Below are 17,111 nucleotides of genomic sequence, written 5' to 3'. Positions count from 1 at the left end.
GCCAATAATTGGTTTGACATGCTCCTGACAGAATGGACTGTTATATCATGGAGAGAGCACATGGCACTGATTTGGTTAATATCTTGGATTTTTGTAACTAAGGTTTATTAATGCTGGTATAAAAATGTATTTGATATTATACAGATGGCATAAGATGTAGTTACTAAGTTATTATCCCGGATAAGCTGTATGGTCAAATTCAGGGCTTAAAACTGTCACAGGAGATTAAACTATGTACTAAAAAGGACAGAAAGATATGGCCAAAGCATCTCAGTACAAACATATTAGAAGTGTATTTACCCACACAAATAAAATAAAGCATATCTATTTCATAGACTGAGAGACTGCAAATAGGGACTTTGCAGTTTAAACAAGCAAACAGAAGAGGTGCTTTTATTTTCTAAATCAGGAGCAAGCAGTGAGTGAGCAGTGAGCACAACTACTGTGGCCCACACCTCAGTGGCAGCTCTTGCGCAGGGGTGGGGTTGTTGGGGAGGTGAAGGCACAGTGTAAGTGGGGAGTTAAAATAAATCTCCTGGGAAGTAAGTGGTGACCACATGTGTTAGGGATCTTGCTAAGATATTCAAGGATGACTCCTGCTTTGCCAGTCTAAAGGGCAAAGTGTAGAGAAGTTGTCCAGACATTAAATGTGAATTGACAGATGATGGTGAAAATACCAGAAAGGTATTCATTTGACCTACTTAGGAAAATGACAAGCATGTTACCCCAAATTATGGGAGTTATTTGCCTCAAAATTTTCATAGTTTCTGAAGTCACAGAGACATCCTATGGCATGTAACCTAGAGAATATCCCGAACACATACACTGTTTGTTGGCACATGAACTTTAAAAGAAAAACAAACAAACAAACAAAAATCTTAGCTAAAGGTATCCCAAAAAGAAATGTGAGGAGATTAGTTTTAAGTCTTATACTAACTGTATGGAAAATAATCACCTATATTCTAAAGTTTTTTTTTAAATTACAGATCAGCTTTATTTCTAAACATTTTCTTTTCTTTTTTTAATATCTTGTTTATTTATTTTTAGAGAGGGAAGGGAGGGAGATAGAGAGAGAGAGAGAGAGAGAGAGAGAGAGAGAGAGAGAAACATCAATGTGCGGTTGCTGGGGGTTATGGCCTGTAACCCAGGCATGTACCCTGGCTGGGAATCGAACCTGCGACACTTTGGTTCGCAGCCCGCGCTCAGTCCACTGAGCTATGCCAGCCAGGGCTAACATTTTATTTTCTTTTTCTGCTTCCATACACTATAAATAGTGTATATTTTTTTAATTTAATTTTTTATTTTAATTGTTGTTCAAGTACAGTTTTCTGCCTTTTCCCCACTTTCTGAAGTTTTTTTGGTAGAACTTAAACCCTGTACAGTCATTCAGGCAGCTGCTACCCAAAGGCCCCCAGAGTGAATTATGGTTTGCACTCCTGCCATCCCCAAACTGCCTCCCACAATTTAACAAAGCTTTTATGGTCCAAGTAACCCAGGGTAAAATGTTACTTTTATATTCATTTAACATTGCAATAAAAATTCTCTTCCAGCTGGTTATTTTTGCATATTTCTCATGTTCGATTAATATTGTGATTTGGGGGCAGGGGGAAAATTGTTGTGCCTTTTTATAAAGTGAAGCATTAATGCTTTAAGCGAGGAATTGGGAGTGATAATCTGTAGACTAGGAAGAAAGATTTAAAGCTAAAACTTTAAAATATAAATCACAGGTTTAGCCATACAGTTAGTATTTGAAACATCTTACTTATATTAGGCTTACTTTGTTTAAACCCAGAAACATGAAGCTCATTAATGGGGTTGCTTTTAAAAGTCTGCCTAAGAATTGAACATTAACCAAAGCAAATTAGAAAGATTTAGACTAGGTTTAAAATCAGATACACTTACATAAAAGCTTGCATTTAAAATGATCTCTTAAAAGCCCACATGGCTAGGGTATAACTGCAAACTGCCTAAATGTTTTTCTCTTTCCTATGTATACCAGGGAGCCGAGATAGAAGTGGACGAAAATGGCACATTGGACTTAAGCATGAAAAAAAATCGAATCCTGGACAAAGCAGTACCCCTAACTTCCTCTAACACTTCTATTCCAACTCCTTCCTCTTCTCCATTCAAAACAAGCAGCATTTTGGTCAATGCAGCATTCTATCAGGCTCTCTGTGATCAAGAGAGCTGGGATGTTCCTATCAACTATAGCAAAACTCATGGGAAGACAGAGGAGGAGAAAGAGGTATTGTTTTAATATGTTAATAAGTTTAAGATAGCATCATTAAAGAGTATTATTAGCTTTTCTTCCTAAATTATTATTTTTTTGCATTCTTATTTAGATAATACATCATTCTATATCTTGTTTTAGATTTTGATAAAGTAATAATTTGAAATTCCAGAGGAAATTTATAAATGAATCCAACTTTTACTGTCACTTGCATAAAATAATCTGTTATTATTGTAAATTTTATCCCCATAATGGCTACAATTGTATGCAATGCACACAAGATTATATTATCCCTTTAGATATAGCTGCCTTTAGGGGACAATGTATCACTCAACAAGGAAATGCCAGCTAACAATTTTTTTCTGAAAGAGAAAATAGAAGATGAAATCAACAGGGACAAATAAGGATCATATCAAATTTATTTACTTGGTTTGTGAAGGAACTGTGTTAGCAAAATTGTGTACAGTCAGCCTTCTCTATCCAGTTTTCACATCCGCAGATTCAACAGCTGCAGGTTGAAAATACTCAGAAAAAAAATTATGTTGTTGCTTACATGTGCTATGTAGTTAAACCTACAATGATTGCCTGTATACCGAACATGTATGTTTTTTCCTTGTCATTATCCACTATACAATACAGTATCACAAGTATTTACATGGCATTTACATATTTAGGTATTATAAGTAATGTAGAGCTAATTTAAAGTATACAAGGGGATGTATGTAGGCTATATGCAAATAGAATTCCATTTTATATAAGGGATTTGGCCTCAATGGATTTTGTTATTCAAGAGGGTCCTGGAACCAATCCCCTGAAAACTCAGAGGCACAACTGTATAGGATCCTTGCTAAGGTGTTGGATCACAACTGCTGAATGACTAAATAGTCTCAATCCCAAAGTCAAGGAGATACATTTACATAGTTGGTTATCTTGGAGGTGGTTTTACTCCTGAAAGCCAGATGTTGTGACTGTGCAGAAATTCATGTAGCCTTCATCTCCATAGTTTGAGCCACCTGGCTTGGCCTGATTAGAATGACTTAGTGTCATTCAAAAAAATTCATGAACAGAGCCCTCTGTGGTTTAGACTCTATATCATTGCAAATGTGACCCTAATTATTACAGTAAGTGATTCTTTTTTTCTCTTTTTGTCAGGAAAATTATTGATACTTGCCACTTTACATGTTTAAAGAACTGAAATAGCCACCTTTTTCAGCCTTTTGAAGTTCAGAGACTTTGGGAAAAGAATAATTTGATTTCAGCATACGCTTTAACATCTCAGAGCATAAGTCAACATAAACAGTAGTGATCACAAGATTGTATTGTTTGCAGTTCCCCTCCCTCCCTCCCTCCCTCCCTTCCTTCCTTCCTTCCTTCTTTCCTTCATTTTTTTCTTCCTCTCTGGAGCACATGCTCACTGGCAGTAATCTCTACGTCCAGGCAGAATGGTAGTCCTCAGGATGCAGCACCACAGAGGACACTGTTCCACCACATGTGTACACAGTCTAGTAGAGGACTAACACATAACCAGTCACACTGATAAATAGAGCATGAGTGGGCACACAAAGTAGAAATGAGGGAATGGCCAACTCTATGTGGCATAGTTGAGGATAGGTTCCTGGACGAGTCCCCCCAGGACCCAAGGCCTGCTCTGTGTCACCAGCACACACACCATCACAAGAAGGAAGTAGAAAATTTCTACACCAGCAGCTTCTGATTGGAATCTGTCATGCTTGTCTTAGTGACTTTATTCTGCTTGGCCTTTAAAATTTTACCTAAAGTATTGAGGGATGGTCTTACTTAGTCTATCATAATCGTATTTTAGAAGAACTGTTTCTTAAAACATTATATTTTTGACTTTAATAAATATAAAACTGACACCTGAAGAATGTAAAAAGCTGCTTTACCTGAAGCGATGACCAAAAACCAACAAACGTGTACCTTCCCTCCATCACATGCTCCCTGCCGCTTCAGGCTTGTGTAAAAGAACAGACGTTATACCTTGCGGCTTTCATCTATTTTTATAACCCAGAAATCTGTTGATGTTCATATTAACTGATCCAGCACAATCATGATGAGATCAAGATTGTCGATTCCATCGTACTCCATTCAAGTCAGTTTTAGAAAAGGGAGGTAGGGTTGTTCGTCAATTCACAAGTCTGTTTAGTCTCCAGCCAGTCGATTGCTGATGGGATTGTGGTATGTCCCACTCCACCTCACTAATGGGATTCCTGATCTGAGTTACAAGATCTGTTGTTGGGAGTTCAGTAAAAGTCATATGTCACATGAAGCACAGTTCTTTGCAAAGTAAGCATAAAGGAATCCTTATTCTTGGATGAATCCTGCTAGGCTAAAGGATCTCAAGGCCATGTGCAGGGTGGGGCCTAGGTTTTCTGTCCTCATCCTTGTGATTGTGTTTTAAATGGGCCATAGTCAGTGTGCAGTCAGACATACTAGTGTAGTCCTGTGTTGTAATGAAGCAAATTTTGGATAAGTGGGTCTTGTGTTGTTTAACCCCAGTTATGATTCTGTGCCCCCAGCAGTAAGGTCAACATTTTACCCTTTATATTCTGAGAAACTCCTCCCATTTTGTGTCTAGTTAATATCTCAGGGAGCCCCCTGGCTACACTTCCTATCACTTGGTCAGAAAATGAGGTCTTATAACAAATATTTTATCTTTCCAATCTCATTTTTGCATAATTCCAAAAAAACACGGGGATTCACCTTGGCAGCTTTATGGATTTAACAGAAGTATGTTCTTATCTAAGGCTTATATATCTATCTATAACCATGTTTTATTTTCTGGCAAATTCATGGTGAGGGGAATGGACTTACTTAGTTTAGATTTCTGCTCTTTTCAGAATGGTTTACTTACTTCGGGTTTGATAGTACAACAGACTTTTACTGGGACAATTTGCAGCCTACCATATTTTGCTGTGTATAATGCACACTATTTTGCCCAAATGTTTGAGAGTAAAATGAAGATGTTCATTATACATGGGTAGTACCTGAAATACCTTGTATCTGTTCCTTTGTTTTGTATTATTTTTTACATAAAATTTCTTGTACCATATTATGTTAAAAAATAAATGCTAAAATTCCTTTATAATACAAGAAACAAGTGTCTAAATATAAATAAATAAAACATTGAATTAAAAAATTAAAATGAAAGATTTTTTTCTTGAAAGTTTGGGCCAAAAACATGGGTACACATTATACATAGCAAAATATGGTAAATAATCTAAAATCTGGAATTTAGAAGGTGTGTGCAAATTCAATGTCACTAAGAATAAGGAAAAATGAATTTGGAGATGCTAAGTGAGTTCTTGGAGTCAAAGTTCTGCCTGAAGTTTGAGTTGACACAATACTTTTTAGGCTTATTTATTGCCACAGTTACTGGACGTGGGTGAGTTGTGTCCATTCCCATGGGGAATGGGAACAGACATGAGTGCTTCTGCATCATTGTAACTCCCGAGTACATTTTCTCACCTTTTGTTCTTTGTTTCTTCATCTGTACTAAGGTAATCAACTAATAGAAGGTATTTTTTTATCCTGCTCTGAATCTTGAAAATGAGAAGTATGATATTTGATAGGTATTATTTTGGAAGAGTAAATTGCATTCAATGTCCTCGTGACAAAGTTATCAGAGTCATACCACATTTAGTAAAAACAAAGATGAGAAAGATTATTATCAAAAATTTTAGAGGAGAAAGTTGAGGCTCAAGGAGGTGAAGTTGTTCGTCCTTGGTCATGTAGAAATTAATGGACCTGGGCTTCCCTATAGCAAAGAAAAAGAAGAGAGAAAATAAAGAGAAACAGAGAAAAAAATATATACCAAAAATGGAGACAATTACAGAATATTGAAAAAATTAGAAAGAAAATTAAAAAAAAAAGAATAATGAAGAAACTGTATGTGGCAAAGTTAATGAAGACAACAGTGAACTATAGTACCTCTCAGGATAGCAGGATCTATATCTGCAAGATGTGACCATACAAATTAAAAACACTTGTCCTTCTTTGTCATTTTCAATGAGCTTCACTGCGTGGCTGCTCAGGGCCCAGGTAATATACTGAGGATTGGCTTGTGGCCTATTTCAGCTCCCACACCCCCATCCTTCCTATTGCCACCCCTACCACCTCCTCACCCCAACCCCACATGACTCACATACAGGTACACACACAACCCGAAATCGAACCATTATTTCTAATTCATTGTTATCTAGTTCGTATGTACAACAGTTGCTTAATTTGGGTGGTAATTTTCAGAAAATATTGTCTGTCTCTCTCAGTAAAATAGCCTGTCCAGATGCCCCCTAAAAAAAAACCCTAAATCTGGAAAAAACTCAAAATATCTCAAAAGGAAAGTACAGAGAAAAAACTAGGGCTGTCAGTTTCATTCAACTGTCAGTTCTCCAAAGATTTCAGGGCTTAAAATGTTAAAAGTGCCAGATGCTATTATCTGTTATTCATGTTACCATTATGTTCTGATCTTTACTGAAATCAATATAAACTTCATCTGTACATTGGAGGAATTTCACTGAACCCATGTACTCTCTAAAAACACACATACAGGCCACATTGTCTCTTATATACTCATAGGATAAAATTTTTTTCAAAATAATACTTTTGAAAATAATAATTTTTATAATATTTAATGGTACTTTATATTTTGAAAAAATCTTATAAATGATATTAACTTAGTTTTTACTAAGTCTTTAAGAATTTATCCAATATAAAATGCTGCTATAAAAAATGAAGAATTTTCTTGGCAATGGTCATCTGTATTTTAATACCCATGCTCTCTACAAGTGTTTTAGGGGCAATATGCTGAGCAATTATTTTATAATGCAATTGCATACATAAAAGTCCATAGTTTTTAATAGAAGTTAAAAAATACTTAAAAAGTCATAGCCAATAATGTAGTCTTATTAGATAATCACTACATGTTACTATATCAAATTAAATGATACAAATTCTGGAATATTATTTTGTATGCATTTTAGTCAAATAACAAACTCTCATAACCTATTTCTTTCAAAGTTTCTCATCCCCTCACTTTCTATAATGTACAGATTCAGTAGCCAGACAACAGCCAATGACCTTGACATATTTGTCTCTAAATTTACATGTCTTCTTAGAGATACTTGGTTCTCAATTCTCTTTATCATAAAAAATAATAAACTGCCTCTTTTTACTTTCTCCCATTTTTGTGAAAAAATCAACATCTAAACAGGAAAACAAAGACTATTTCACATTGGGACTTAATACTGGACTTAGCATTTATATCTACTTTCCCAAAACCAAGACATTTATGAGCATAAATAATAGTGGAAAATACTAGTTAGGCTTAATCCAGATAACACTAAATGGAATGGATGGTTATATTCTTACCTTTCAATGGGCCTTGTAATTAGGGATTGCTTCACTTTAGGCATTCATACTGTAAAACCTCAAAAGTATAAGCATCATTCATCTATTTTGCTTCAGATTCCAGTGCTATTTTAGTGAAAATAGCACTTCTCTTTGTATTTTGGTAGGCAAGTATTATTGCATACCCATTTCTCTTTATTTTTAAATGGCATGTTGTTATCTGCTACCATTTTCAAACATTTGTCAGTGAAATGGGAAACTTAGCATGGTAAATAATATAAAGAAAAAAAATTGTACCAAAACAGATTTTATTAATTTGGTCTGAAGATAATCTTACTTGAGATATTTTACCAATATATTTACATTGTATGGTCTTGTGTAAGTAATTGATTGAATTGTTATCCAAGTAATTAGTGAAAGAAATTGCATTTGCCTTTATAACTGAGATCAAGGTGTAGTATTATTTTTTTTAATTGGAAAAATTCAGAGATTTTGTTTTTCCTTTGTCTTTGAATGCAGACTCAGGTTATTAAAATAATTTTTTTTTCATCAAACTTTTATATTCACTTTATTTTAATGAAATTTGCCTTAAAAATTCAAAATAGTTTTATCACTTTATTTAGATCAGTACTTTTGAGTTTTCTGCATCAGTCTGAATTTAATATTAAATCCAGAAAATATCATATTTACCAGATGTAAACTAAATGATAAACTAATTATGTGCTTGAGAAAAACCATCATTAGTTTTCTGTAATATAATGTATCAGGTGGTAAATAAATATTTTGAAAGGATTAGTGAGACTTTCTTACAAAATCAAGATCAGTTTTAAGCTTCAAAGAAGGACATGAAAATCAGTGATAATCCAACACAAAATTCCATCCAATAAGTAAAAGCCAACCAATTTAGTGCAAAAAAGTAAATTAACAAAACTAAAAAGGGATGTAAGAATTAAAGCAATTATTTAGAAAAATCTAAATGCCTAAATACTATGAACTCAGTTATTATATATTCAAACAAATAATTTAAATCTTAATTATTTGTATATTAGAAGGAACATTCTGTTAAATTTACTTCTTTTTCCATTAAAAATTTTTGTGATTATTTTTGCAATATGTCTTCTGTTTTACTAATGACTGCTGGATATATAAAGAACTAGTCACAGGTTCTTTAGGAAATATTCATTATATAATAAAGCCTGAACTATATTAAAATATTAATTACTGGGCTCTATAAATGTCCCTGTAGTTAGGTATTTGCCAAAATGTTAAATTTTTAAAGCTATCTCCATGAATTATAATTTCTCATTTTTCACTGAGGATAAATGTACAAAACAATTGGGATATAGCCATATACACATTATTTATTTTATGTACAAATCCTATGAGGAATTTCAGCTGAGTTTTTAAGCCAAAACTCATATTTGACACTGATGTACATCTTCAAATACAGCTGTCTTGCCAGGATTCACTAATGCCTTCTGTGCTTCTGTATTTTTTTTTCTCCAGAAAGACCCAGTGAACTCTTCAGAAAATTTAGAGGAAAAGAAATTTCTTGGAGAGGCCTCCATACCAAGCCCTAAACCTAAGCTCCATGCAAGAGATCTCAAAAAAGAACTAATCACGTAAGTGATCAAAAATGGCATATTCTGTGAGATTCTGGAAATAAGACTCAAGGTCACAATTTTGAATAATAATGCCTTGGCTTATATAGTTGACTTTAGGAATGTTTTAGGGCAATTTCAACCATTTGATAGTTGAATGTTCTATATGTACCTAAACTTTTATGCAGAACTAAGAAGATTATGGAAAAAAGTATACTTGTCATGATCTTATGCTGAGAATTAAAAGTTTAATTGATTATAAAGCAATTAGAAATGTTTAGGTTTTCATTAGAAGTTCTTACTCTGAGATCCACTGACTCTAAAGGATCCAAGTCAGGGCTTCAGGTATATACAAACCTTTTCAAACTTAAAGCAGATCACTATTTGGGTAAGAGGTTTCATGGTGTTCATCACATCCTCAAAGTGTTCTGTGACTCAGAAGAATTTAAAGACCAGGGCACCTAATGGCAGTAAGCACTGGTTAAAACCACCACTGAGTTCTGAAACAGAGGGTCAGGACACTAAGCAGGACTGGGCTTGTGGTGCAGAAGGCCTTGAGCTGAGCCCTGAGAGCCAGCCAGACCTGGTAAGAGGAGCGTGCAGACACGAACTCCAGCAGGGTCAGGGCCCTGAAAAGAGTGGCCTGGTGGCAGATTTTAGCTGAACAAGCCACAAGGTGTTTGAGCAGAAAAGCAAACTAATTATATAGTATTTTGGAACAGCAGTGTGCAGAACTATGCTGAGACTGGATGCACTTGGCGACTGTGTGTAGTCAGGAAGATCATCTAAAATGTTGATGCAGAGATTCAGATGACGTGTTGAGGGAGAAAGTGTAGAAAGAAAAGGACAGAGTGGTCAGCATAGAACTGGAGGACACATTCTACTGGGACCCGAGAGGAGAAAAAGAATACAGAAATGAGTTTACTTAGAAGAGAAGAACTAAAGGAATAATTGTCATGGGAGCTAAATGATGAGAAAAAATCTGAAACTGGGTATTTGATATTATCAGATGCCACTAGAAGTACAAAGAGGTTAAATTGGAAAAGGCTGGACAAATCTTTTGAAAAGAGTCTCATAAAATAATGGAGGTCAGCCAGTAGGTGGCATGCAGAGGCAGGAAAGGAAAGTCAGAGAGGTGTGCGTGTGGGTACAGTGGAGGTGATGCCCCCAAATTACTGCAGCAGTAACAACTACGTCTAGGGACTTAGCCCAGCTCACACATCCTTATTGTTTTAGCCCTGAAGCTCTGATTATTGGTTGCTAGGATTTTAGAGTGTGATTCATACAACTTCCTTGCAGATATGAGTTTATCTGGGCCATTGCCCGGACAGGAGGCCTTCTTGAGTTCCTTCTGTACCTGAGCGTCCAGCTTCCCAGCCATTATGCAGTGAAGGTAGAGATAGCAGGGACTACATTAGTAGTGGGGAGTGGGGGAGGGGTAGAGGAGAGGAGGGTGGTTCAGGCAAAGATGAGTCAGGAATCTTAGCATTTTCCCATTTATATCTTCAGTGAGTATGTCATTCTGGTTGGGTTGTATTTTATGTCAGTGAATGAGTGAGTGAAATGCAAGAAATATTTTCCCTGTTTAAATGATTAAATATTAAAGTATATTCATACCCAAGTATACTTAAAGCTGCCCATTTCTGAAGGTTCCTAGCAAAGAGTAACCCTTCCACTTAGGTCCCATTGTGAGCACTCTCTCTTCTGTATCCTACATAAAAAATGTTTAAATTTTTCCAATAAAAGATATTTTAAACCCTCTCGTGGGCCAGCTACAACCCAACATCCTGTCTCCCCTTCCTTTTACAGCAAAACTCCTCAAGAAGATTGTTGCTACTGTGTGACTCATTTTCTCTCCTAAATCTTTCCCAGACAGGTTTTCATTCATTGCTCCACCAAAACCATCTTAAGTTCTCTAGGGAGCCCCTATATGGATGTTGGTTCTTAGTCCTCTTGGTCCTACTTGATGCAGCAGGATTTGATTGAGCCTATCACTTCCACTTCCTAATCACTTTCTACACTGAGCTTGTAGGACACTACATCTGGACTTTTTTCCCACCTCTCCTGTTACCCCTTCATAGACTCCTGTGCAACCTCTAAAGATGGGAATTCACCTCTGAGCTCAGTCCTGGAACCTCTTCTCTCCCCTATCTACACTCACTCCTCCAGGTTGTCAGGGTTTGAATCATCGCTACACTGAGGACTCCCAGGCTGGCAACAACAGTAGTGATGTGACCACCAGGACTCATTTCCAAAAGCTCACATGGGCAATGAGCTCTCCCCTTCCCCCAGGGCTCTCCCCCTCTACCAGCTACCCTCTTCTCTGTGCCTTTCCCCTAAGGCCTCAGGACCTTACAGTTTCTAGTTCCTCTGCCAAGAATGCTCTTCCCACAGATCTTTGCATGCTCTTTCCCCCTCCCTCAACTCTTATCTCAACTGTCGCTCAGCTGAGTGATATTCATGGCTAATGTAGTCCCCTTCCCCACCCCAGCCCTGATGCCCCCGTTTCCACATATTTTTTCCTTCAGCACTTATTACTAGCTAACATACATTTTGCTTCACCTGTATTTTCTTTTGCCTGTCTCCCCTAGTAGAATGGAGACTCCAGGAACACAAGGGTGATCTTCTTTTGTCCATTTTGTTATCTTCCATGTCCATCCTGTTGGTACATATTTACTGTGCTGCCTTATTTCCCTAACTACATGGATAGTGACTCAGAATCAGGGAGCACATCTCAATTGATATTGACAAGACAGGGTTATGGATTGTTGTTTCTGTAAATTACTTTGAATATCTTGAAAAATGTAAATTTTTCTTTTTAAGGTAGATTTTTGGAAATCGTCAGAATCATTCCAAAGTAAATGTAGTATGCAAGTTAATAACCTGCATTACTATTTGGGACAGAAAAAATCAAGTGTGCTTATTTTGTACTGGGTACTTCTTATTAGTGCAAAAGGAAATACAAATGAAGGATTCTAAAAAATTTTGAACAATTTTGAGAATATATTTATGAATTCTTAGAAAATTAACTCTCTAGAGCTTTCATGTTTCTCACCTCATTTTATAGACAGGTGAGTGCTTCACTGGATAGAAACTGCTTATACATATCTGCGTTGACATACTGGTTTTGTGAAAGTCTCACTACTTTACAGTTTCACCTTGTCCTTCTTATGTTTTGTTTCTAACACATAAACAAATGTAACTTAATTACTTCCTAAAAACTGTTTGGCTAAAATAGGAGTTTTTGATGTTGTTGATAAGCATAAATTTGCTTAGAGTTTAAATGCTACTTACTGAGGGAACTACCTAACTTCCTTTCTCTAATTTTGATATTTTCACTTGCAAACCTTCTCAGCATATTGGCAAATGTTATTGTGTATGATTTTTCATTGGAGATTTGTAATTAAAGCCAGCTCTCAGAATCAAAAACAGAAGCTTTTCCCGGTACAACATTGCCCCCAATTCTTTCTTTATTGACCTCTTTATACCACCAAACATAAAAAATTAATCAGTAGATAATTAAGTGTACACTTTATTATTATATTTACTAAGTAATTTATAGCTGACTGTCTTAAAAATGATTAACACTTCTTTACCTAACCTGGCAGTATTAATAGTAGTAATTTCAAAATAGAAATAAGAAATAAAATTAAGTAACTGCAATGCTGTCTTGAACACTAGATGGCAATGTGTTTACAAAGTGGGAATTCACAGAAAATTGGAAGGTATCTCCCACCCTCTGATATTCCATTTGTATAATATTCAGATAAAGATTGTTACTCTATTTGGTGGGTGAATGGTGCTTGCAAGATAACTCTGCACAAATGTTAATTATTTTTCATTTATTCTTTACTTGTTTACACATGTGGTTAGCTTCCACACTTTCCCTTCTGATATCCCATCTAGGAAAGTGATGGGGTAAGAGCTAGATCATTCTTCTTGGATCAAGCTCCGAAAAATCAAACTTCTCTCTGAGAGATGGAAATGTTCTAACTCTTACAGTTTCTTTAGGTTACCTGAAAATGATTGAAAGATAGGTCACAGGAAAAAAACCCTAGAAGGTAATGTTTCAGAAAATCTTGAATGTTGTTGATCTCCCCCTAAATGTCCCTTCAAAAGGATTAATTGTGCATTCTGCACATGTGGGTAAGCCTTCACTTTAGGCAGGATATCAGAAAAAACAGAAGCATGGATGATCTTCCTCTGACTATTAACACCACCACAAATAGTACCGAGTAGGCTGAGGTCGATCTGCTTACTCTAAATTAGCAATATTTGAGCAGCTTCAAAGAAAAATAAATAACTGGGATACTGAGGAACTTACTGACCATGGTTGTAAAACTGCACAGAATAATGATCCTGTTAGCTTATTTTAAAAACACATAGAAGATGCACAGAATGTGACCAGCTTCTGATATAAAGTGCACAGGCACAGACTCTGAGCTTTGGCAAGTGCCCTGATAGCCTATTGCTTAGGTTAACTGTCAATTAGCAACTCCCTTTGTTGGGTTCAAATCTGAATGAAACTGATCACAAGCTTTTTAACTAAACTTCTTCCTGTCAACAATTTTCTCATCTAAAATGTCAGTTTACATTTTTCTTATTTTTCAGATGGTTTCTAAAATGTTTATGAAGTTTCTATGTTGCCTGTCTCTTAAAAACTAACAAAAATTCCTTTCTGAAATTTGTTATATAATTGGTGATGGTGTTCCTAAGAGCCACTATCATAATCCATGTGCTTATAATGTTTATTTTAATAACATATTTTTGAAGAAATAAAATGTCATTGATTATTGACTCACAAGATCACTACAACATATATTTTAACATCACTTTCCTACATTATTTGAACCAGAAATTGGATGTGGTGCTGAGAGCTAATAAGACCATGCCAGTCTTCTTTTAGTCTACTCATTCTTCTGTAATGTAGATCTTTAGTTTACGAGCTTCTACATGTCCTATACTGTGTTAGCTGACCTTGAAAAGAGAAGCAACCTTGTGGCAAATCAGACAGAACAAATGAATCCATAAAATGTATTTGACTCTAATTACATTTTGTCTGTTGTTGTTGACCCAGCTGTCCAACACCAGGATGTGATGGAAGTGGCCATGTCACAGGAAACTATGCATCCCATCGCAGGTACCTAGTAACGTGGGGTGCAGTCAGGGTTTTATCTTGTTCTAATTTAAACACTTATTTTTGCCCATTCTGAAAGATATCTGGATCAGGAATTGGAGATTTAGTTAGTTGGGTTTTTGGTTTCTTTTGTGTTTCAGAAATAAAGCTAAGTTAAAGTTTTAGTCTTTTCTTGTATGTGGTACAGAAATTATTATTTTGGTCAAAAATAGTTTCCAGTCTTGTAGCCCAGATTACAAAGTTGGAGTTTGTGTCAGGCTTTTGGTTGTGTCTAGCTTTAGGACTCAAGTGAAGCTAAGGTAAGACAACAGAGTGACTGGGATCGGCCATTCACCCTGTGGATGTGGCATCCTCAGCCCTGGGCATATAACAAAGTCAAGGTGTTAGAAACATTAAACAGTGACAGAGGCTGTGTTTAACCTTCCCACTACCTTCTTCACTGACATGATTTGTTTTCCCTTTGGGTGCTGATTTAAACCTTTAAGCTACTATCCTTGGGTGATGCAATGGAAATGGACTCTTAGTCAGTAATGATTCTATTACTGAATTCTAGAATTAGAGAATCTCAGTGGGTTAAAGCCCTTCATTTGATAAATGGCAAACCCAAGTCATTTTGAGGGGCCCATTAGCTCAGACTTGCTAGAGTAACAAACCCAGATTCAAACTTTGTTATTTTTCTCCCAATCCTTAGTCACCAGTAAATTTAACATATGTTCACAAACTCAGGATGCCATTTGAGTCAGATTTGTATGTGTCAGTGTTGTATGTATTGTTTTTTTGTTTTTCTTATCCTTTTTCAGTGTTTCTGGATGTCCTTTAGCAGATAAGACTCTTAAATCCCTCATGGCTGCTAACTCTCAGGAGCTTAAGTAAGTGTGAGAAACGTGACCTCCTTGCCCTTGGTTCGCTGTGCTGGGGCTCTCCTCACTCAGAACCACAGTGATCGCTGACAAGTAGTAAACTGTCTCATCATAAGCAACATGCTCTGTCACCAAAAAATTCAAATGACTAAAACCAAATCACTGTAAGTTAATTAATTTGCTTGCTTTGGGAGGTTTGTTTTTTATAATTTTAAAGCAATGATGTAATACTTTAAAAATACCTTTTTTATGTTAACTACATAATTTATAATAATAAATTAGACCTATGAAGGTGTGGCAAACCATTTTTATCATTTAATTTTAAGAAAACTACATAATATTTTTCTTTATGAGCATTTTGAATCATATGACAGCCTTTTACATTTGGGTGCTAGACACATTAGGTTCATTTTTACCTAGTCTACAGAATCTCAAAGTCACATGTATATTAACTTTTACTTATTGATTTTACTTTTCCCACTCTTATCGTCTTCTACTCAAAATTTCTCACTTGTTTATTTTCATATATTGTTATATTACATGTAGAATAATTAAAAGTTATAATCTACCTTTTATTCTTTAAAAATATAGAGCATAAATTTTAAAATGATAAATAAATAATATTAAACAAAATTAATGAACTTTATTTGAAAATAATAATATTTTAGGAAGTGTTACCAAGTAAGTGTTACTAAGTCTAGTATAAAACAATATTTCTGTAAATAGTAGAATCAACGTTTGATATCTAAGTTACAGATAAAATTTCAAATATTACTTTTTTAATATTTTGTTAGTATTTCCATTTTTTAACTTGTTTAAGAATTTTATCTAAAAATTACAGAAAATAAGTTTGTGAAAGAATATGAGATATTAAAGACATATAAAAATTCAGAATTTTAGTACCACAAACAGTAAAGGGAACTATGAACTATGCAAGCCTTCCCACTTTCAAAGTGTAAAGTTCATTGATTGTGTCAGTGTATGATGCAGACTCCAGCCAGCAGTGTCTGGGGTGTTATGGATGCAGCAAACAAAATCACATGGACTGAAGAAATCCTGCGGAGAAAAGGGACAGCATGGCCACTCTCTGAGTGAGAGAGTGCTCCACCATTGCCTGGACAGACTTTTATTGTTTTCTGGGAGGATTACCTCAAGTCCTCATTCATCATTGTTACACAGTAATGATCAAACAATAAATAACATGTAAAGAACTATGAGGCTTATTCTGAGTCAAGGTCACTTAGCTGAAGGACCATAAAACTTTGGGAAACAAACTCACTTCATGCTTGGACCCTTATCAGAAAGTTGAGGACATTCTTAGCAAAGCAAGTTTCACAGGACTTTATGTATTCTTTCTCAGGCCTGATCAACTCAGGGAACCTCCTGTTCCTGCCCATGGCTATACCACCCTCCAGCATTGTTTCAAGCTTAAGTCAGGTGGGAAAAGTAAGGCAACCAAAAGATTAGGAGACTTCTTGCAGACAGAATGAGGACTCGGGCTATGTCAAAGCCAAAGAGTGAGGGTTCATCACCCCCTTTTTCTCTAGTTCCCCAAGTCCTTCTCTGAGGGTCCCTTCATGACTGTGCTTATCTTAGGTTGTTGGCTAATGGTGTGCCTGTCATTGGCTAACCAGTCATCCACCCAGGGTCAAACAGGGTGAGGTAAAAGGGAGTAGAGGCAGCACCCCTACCAGGAAGATAAGCTTTGTTTCCTTAGTGGCTTATGGTCCCAAGGTCTCTTTACTCAGCCTTAGCCATGGAGGGTTACAGCTTTTGAAACCAGGCAGGACAGTTCCCAACAAGTGTAGACTCTGGAAATTGTTTTATTGATTGCTGCTTTTCCAGATGAAATATCATAATGCTAAGTAAAGATTAATAATTAACAGATTGAAAAAAAGAGAAGAGCTATGCATACT

At 35.8% G+C, this 17,111-nt stretch overlaps 1 protein-coding gene across 2 annotated transcripts in view; it reads left to right on the top strand.

The window, feature by feature from the left end:
* ST18 (ST18 C2H2C-type zinc finger transcription factor) overlaps positions 1-17,111 on the top strand; it is a 122,546-nt gene that overhangs the window by 84,685 nt on the left and 20,750 nt on the right. For both annotated transcript variants that reach the window (XM_045845035.1, XM_045845036.1), the window contains 4 exons: positions 2,000-2,245; positions 9,104-9,219; positions 14,276-14,338; positions 15,136-15,204. In XM_045845035.1, coding sequence (XP_045700991.1) covers positions 2,000-2,245; positions 9,104-9,219; positions 14,276-14,338; positions 15,136-15,204 — 494 coding nt within the window. The remainder of the gene's footprint in view (positions 1-1,999; positions 2,246-9,103; positions 9,220-14,275; positions 14,339-15,135; positions 15,205-17,111) is intronic.

The sequence above is a fragment of the Phyllostomus hastatus genome, unplaced genomic scaffold (assembly GCF_019186645.2).
Source record: "Phyllostomus hastatus isolate PE091 unplaced genomic scaffold, TTU_PhHast_1.1 phas_contig_449, whole genome shotgun sequence".
NCBI lineage: Eukaryota > Metazoa > Chordata > Mammalia > Chiroptera > Phyllostomidae > Phyllostomus > Phyllostomus hastatus.
This window is presented reverse-complemented; position numbering and strand designations above follow the sequence as displayed.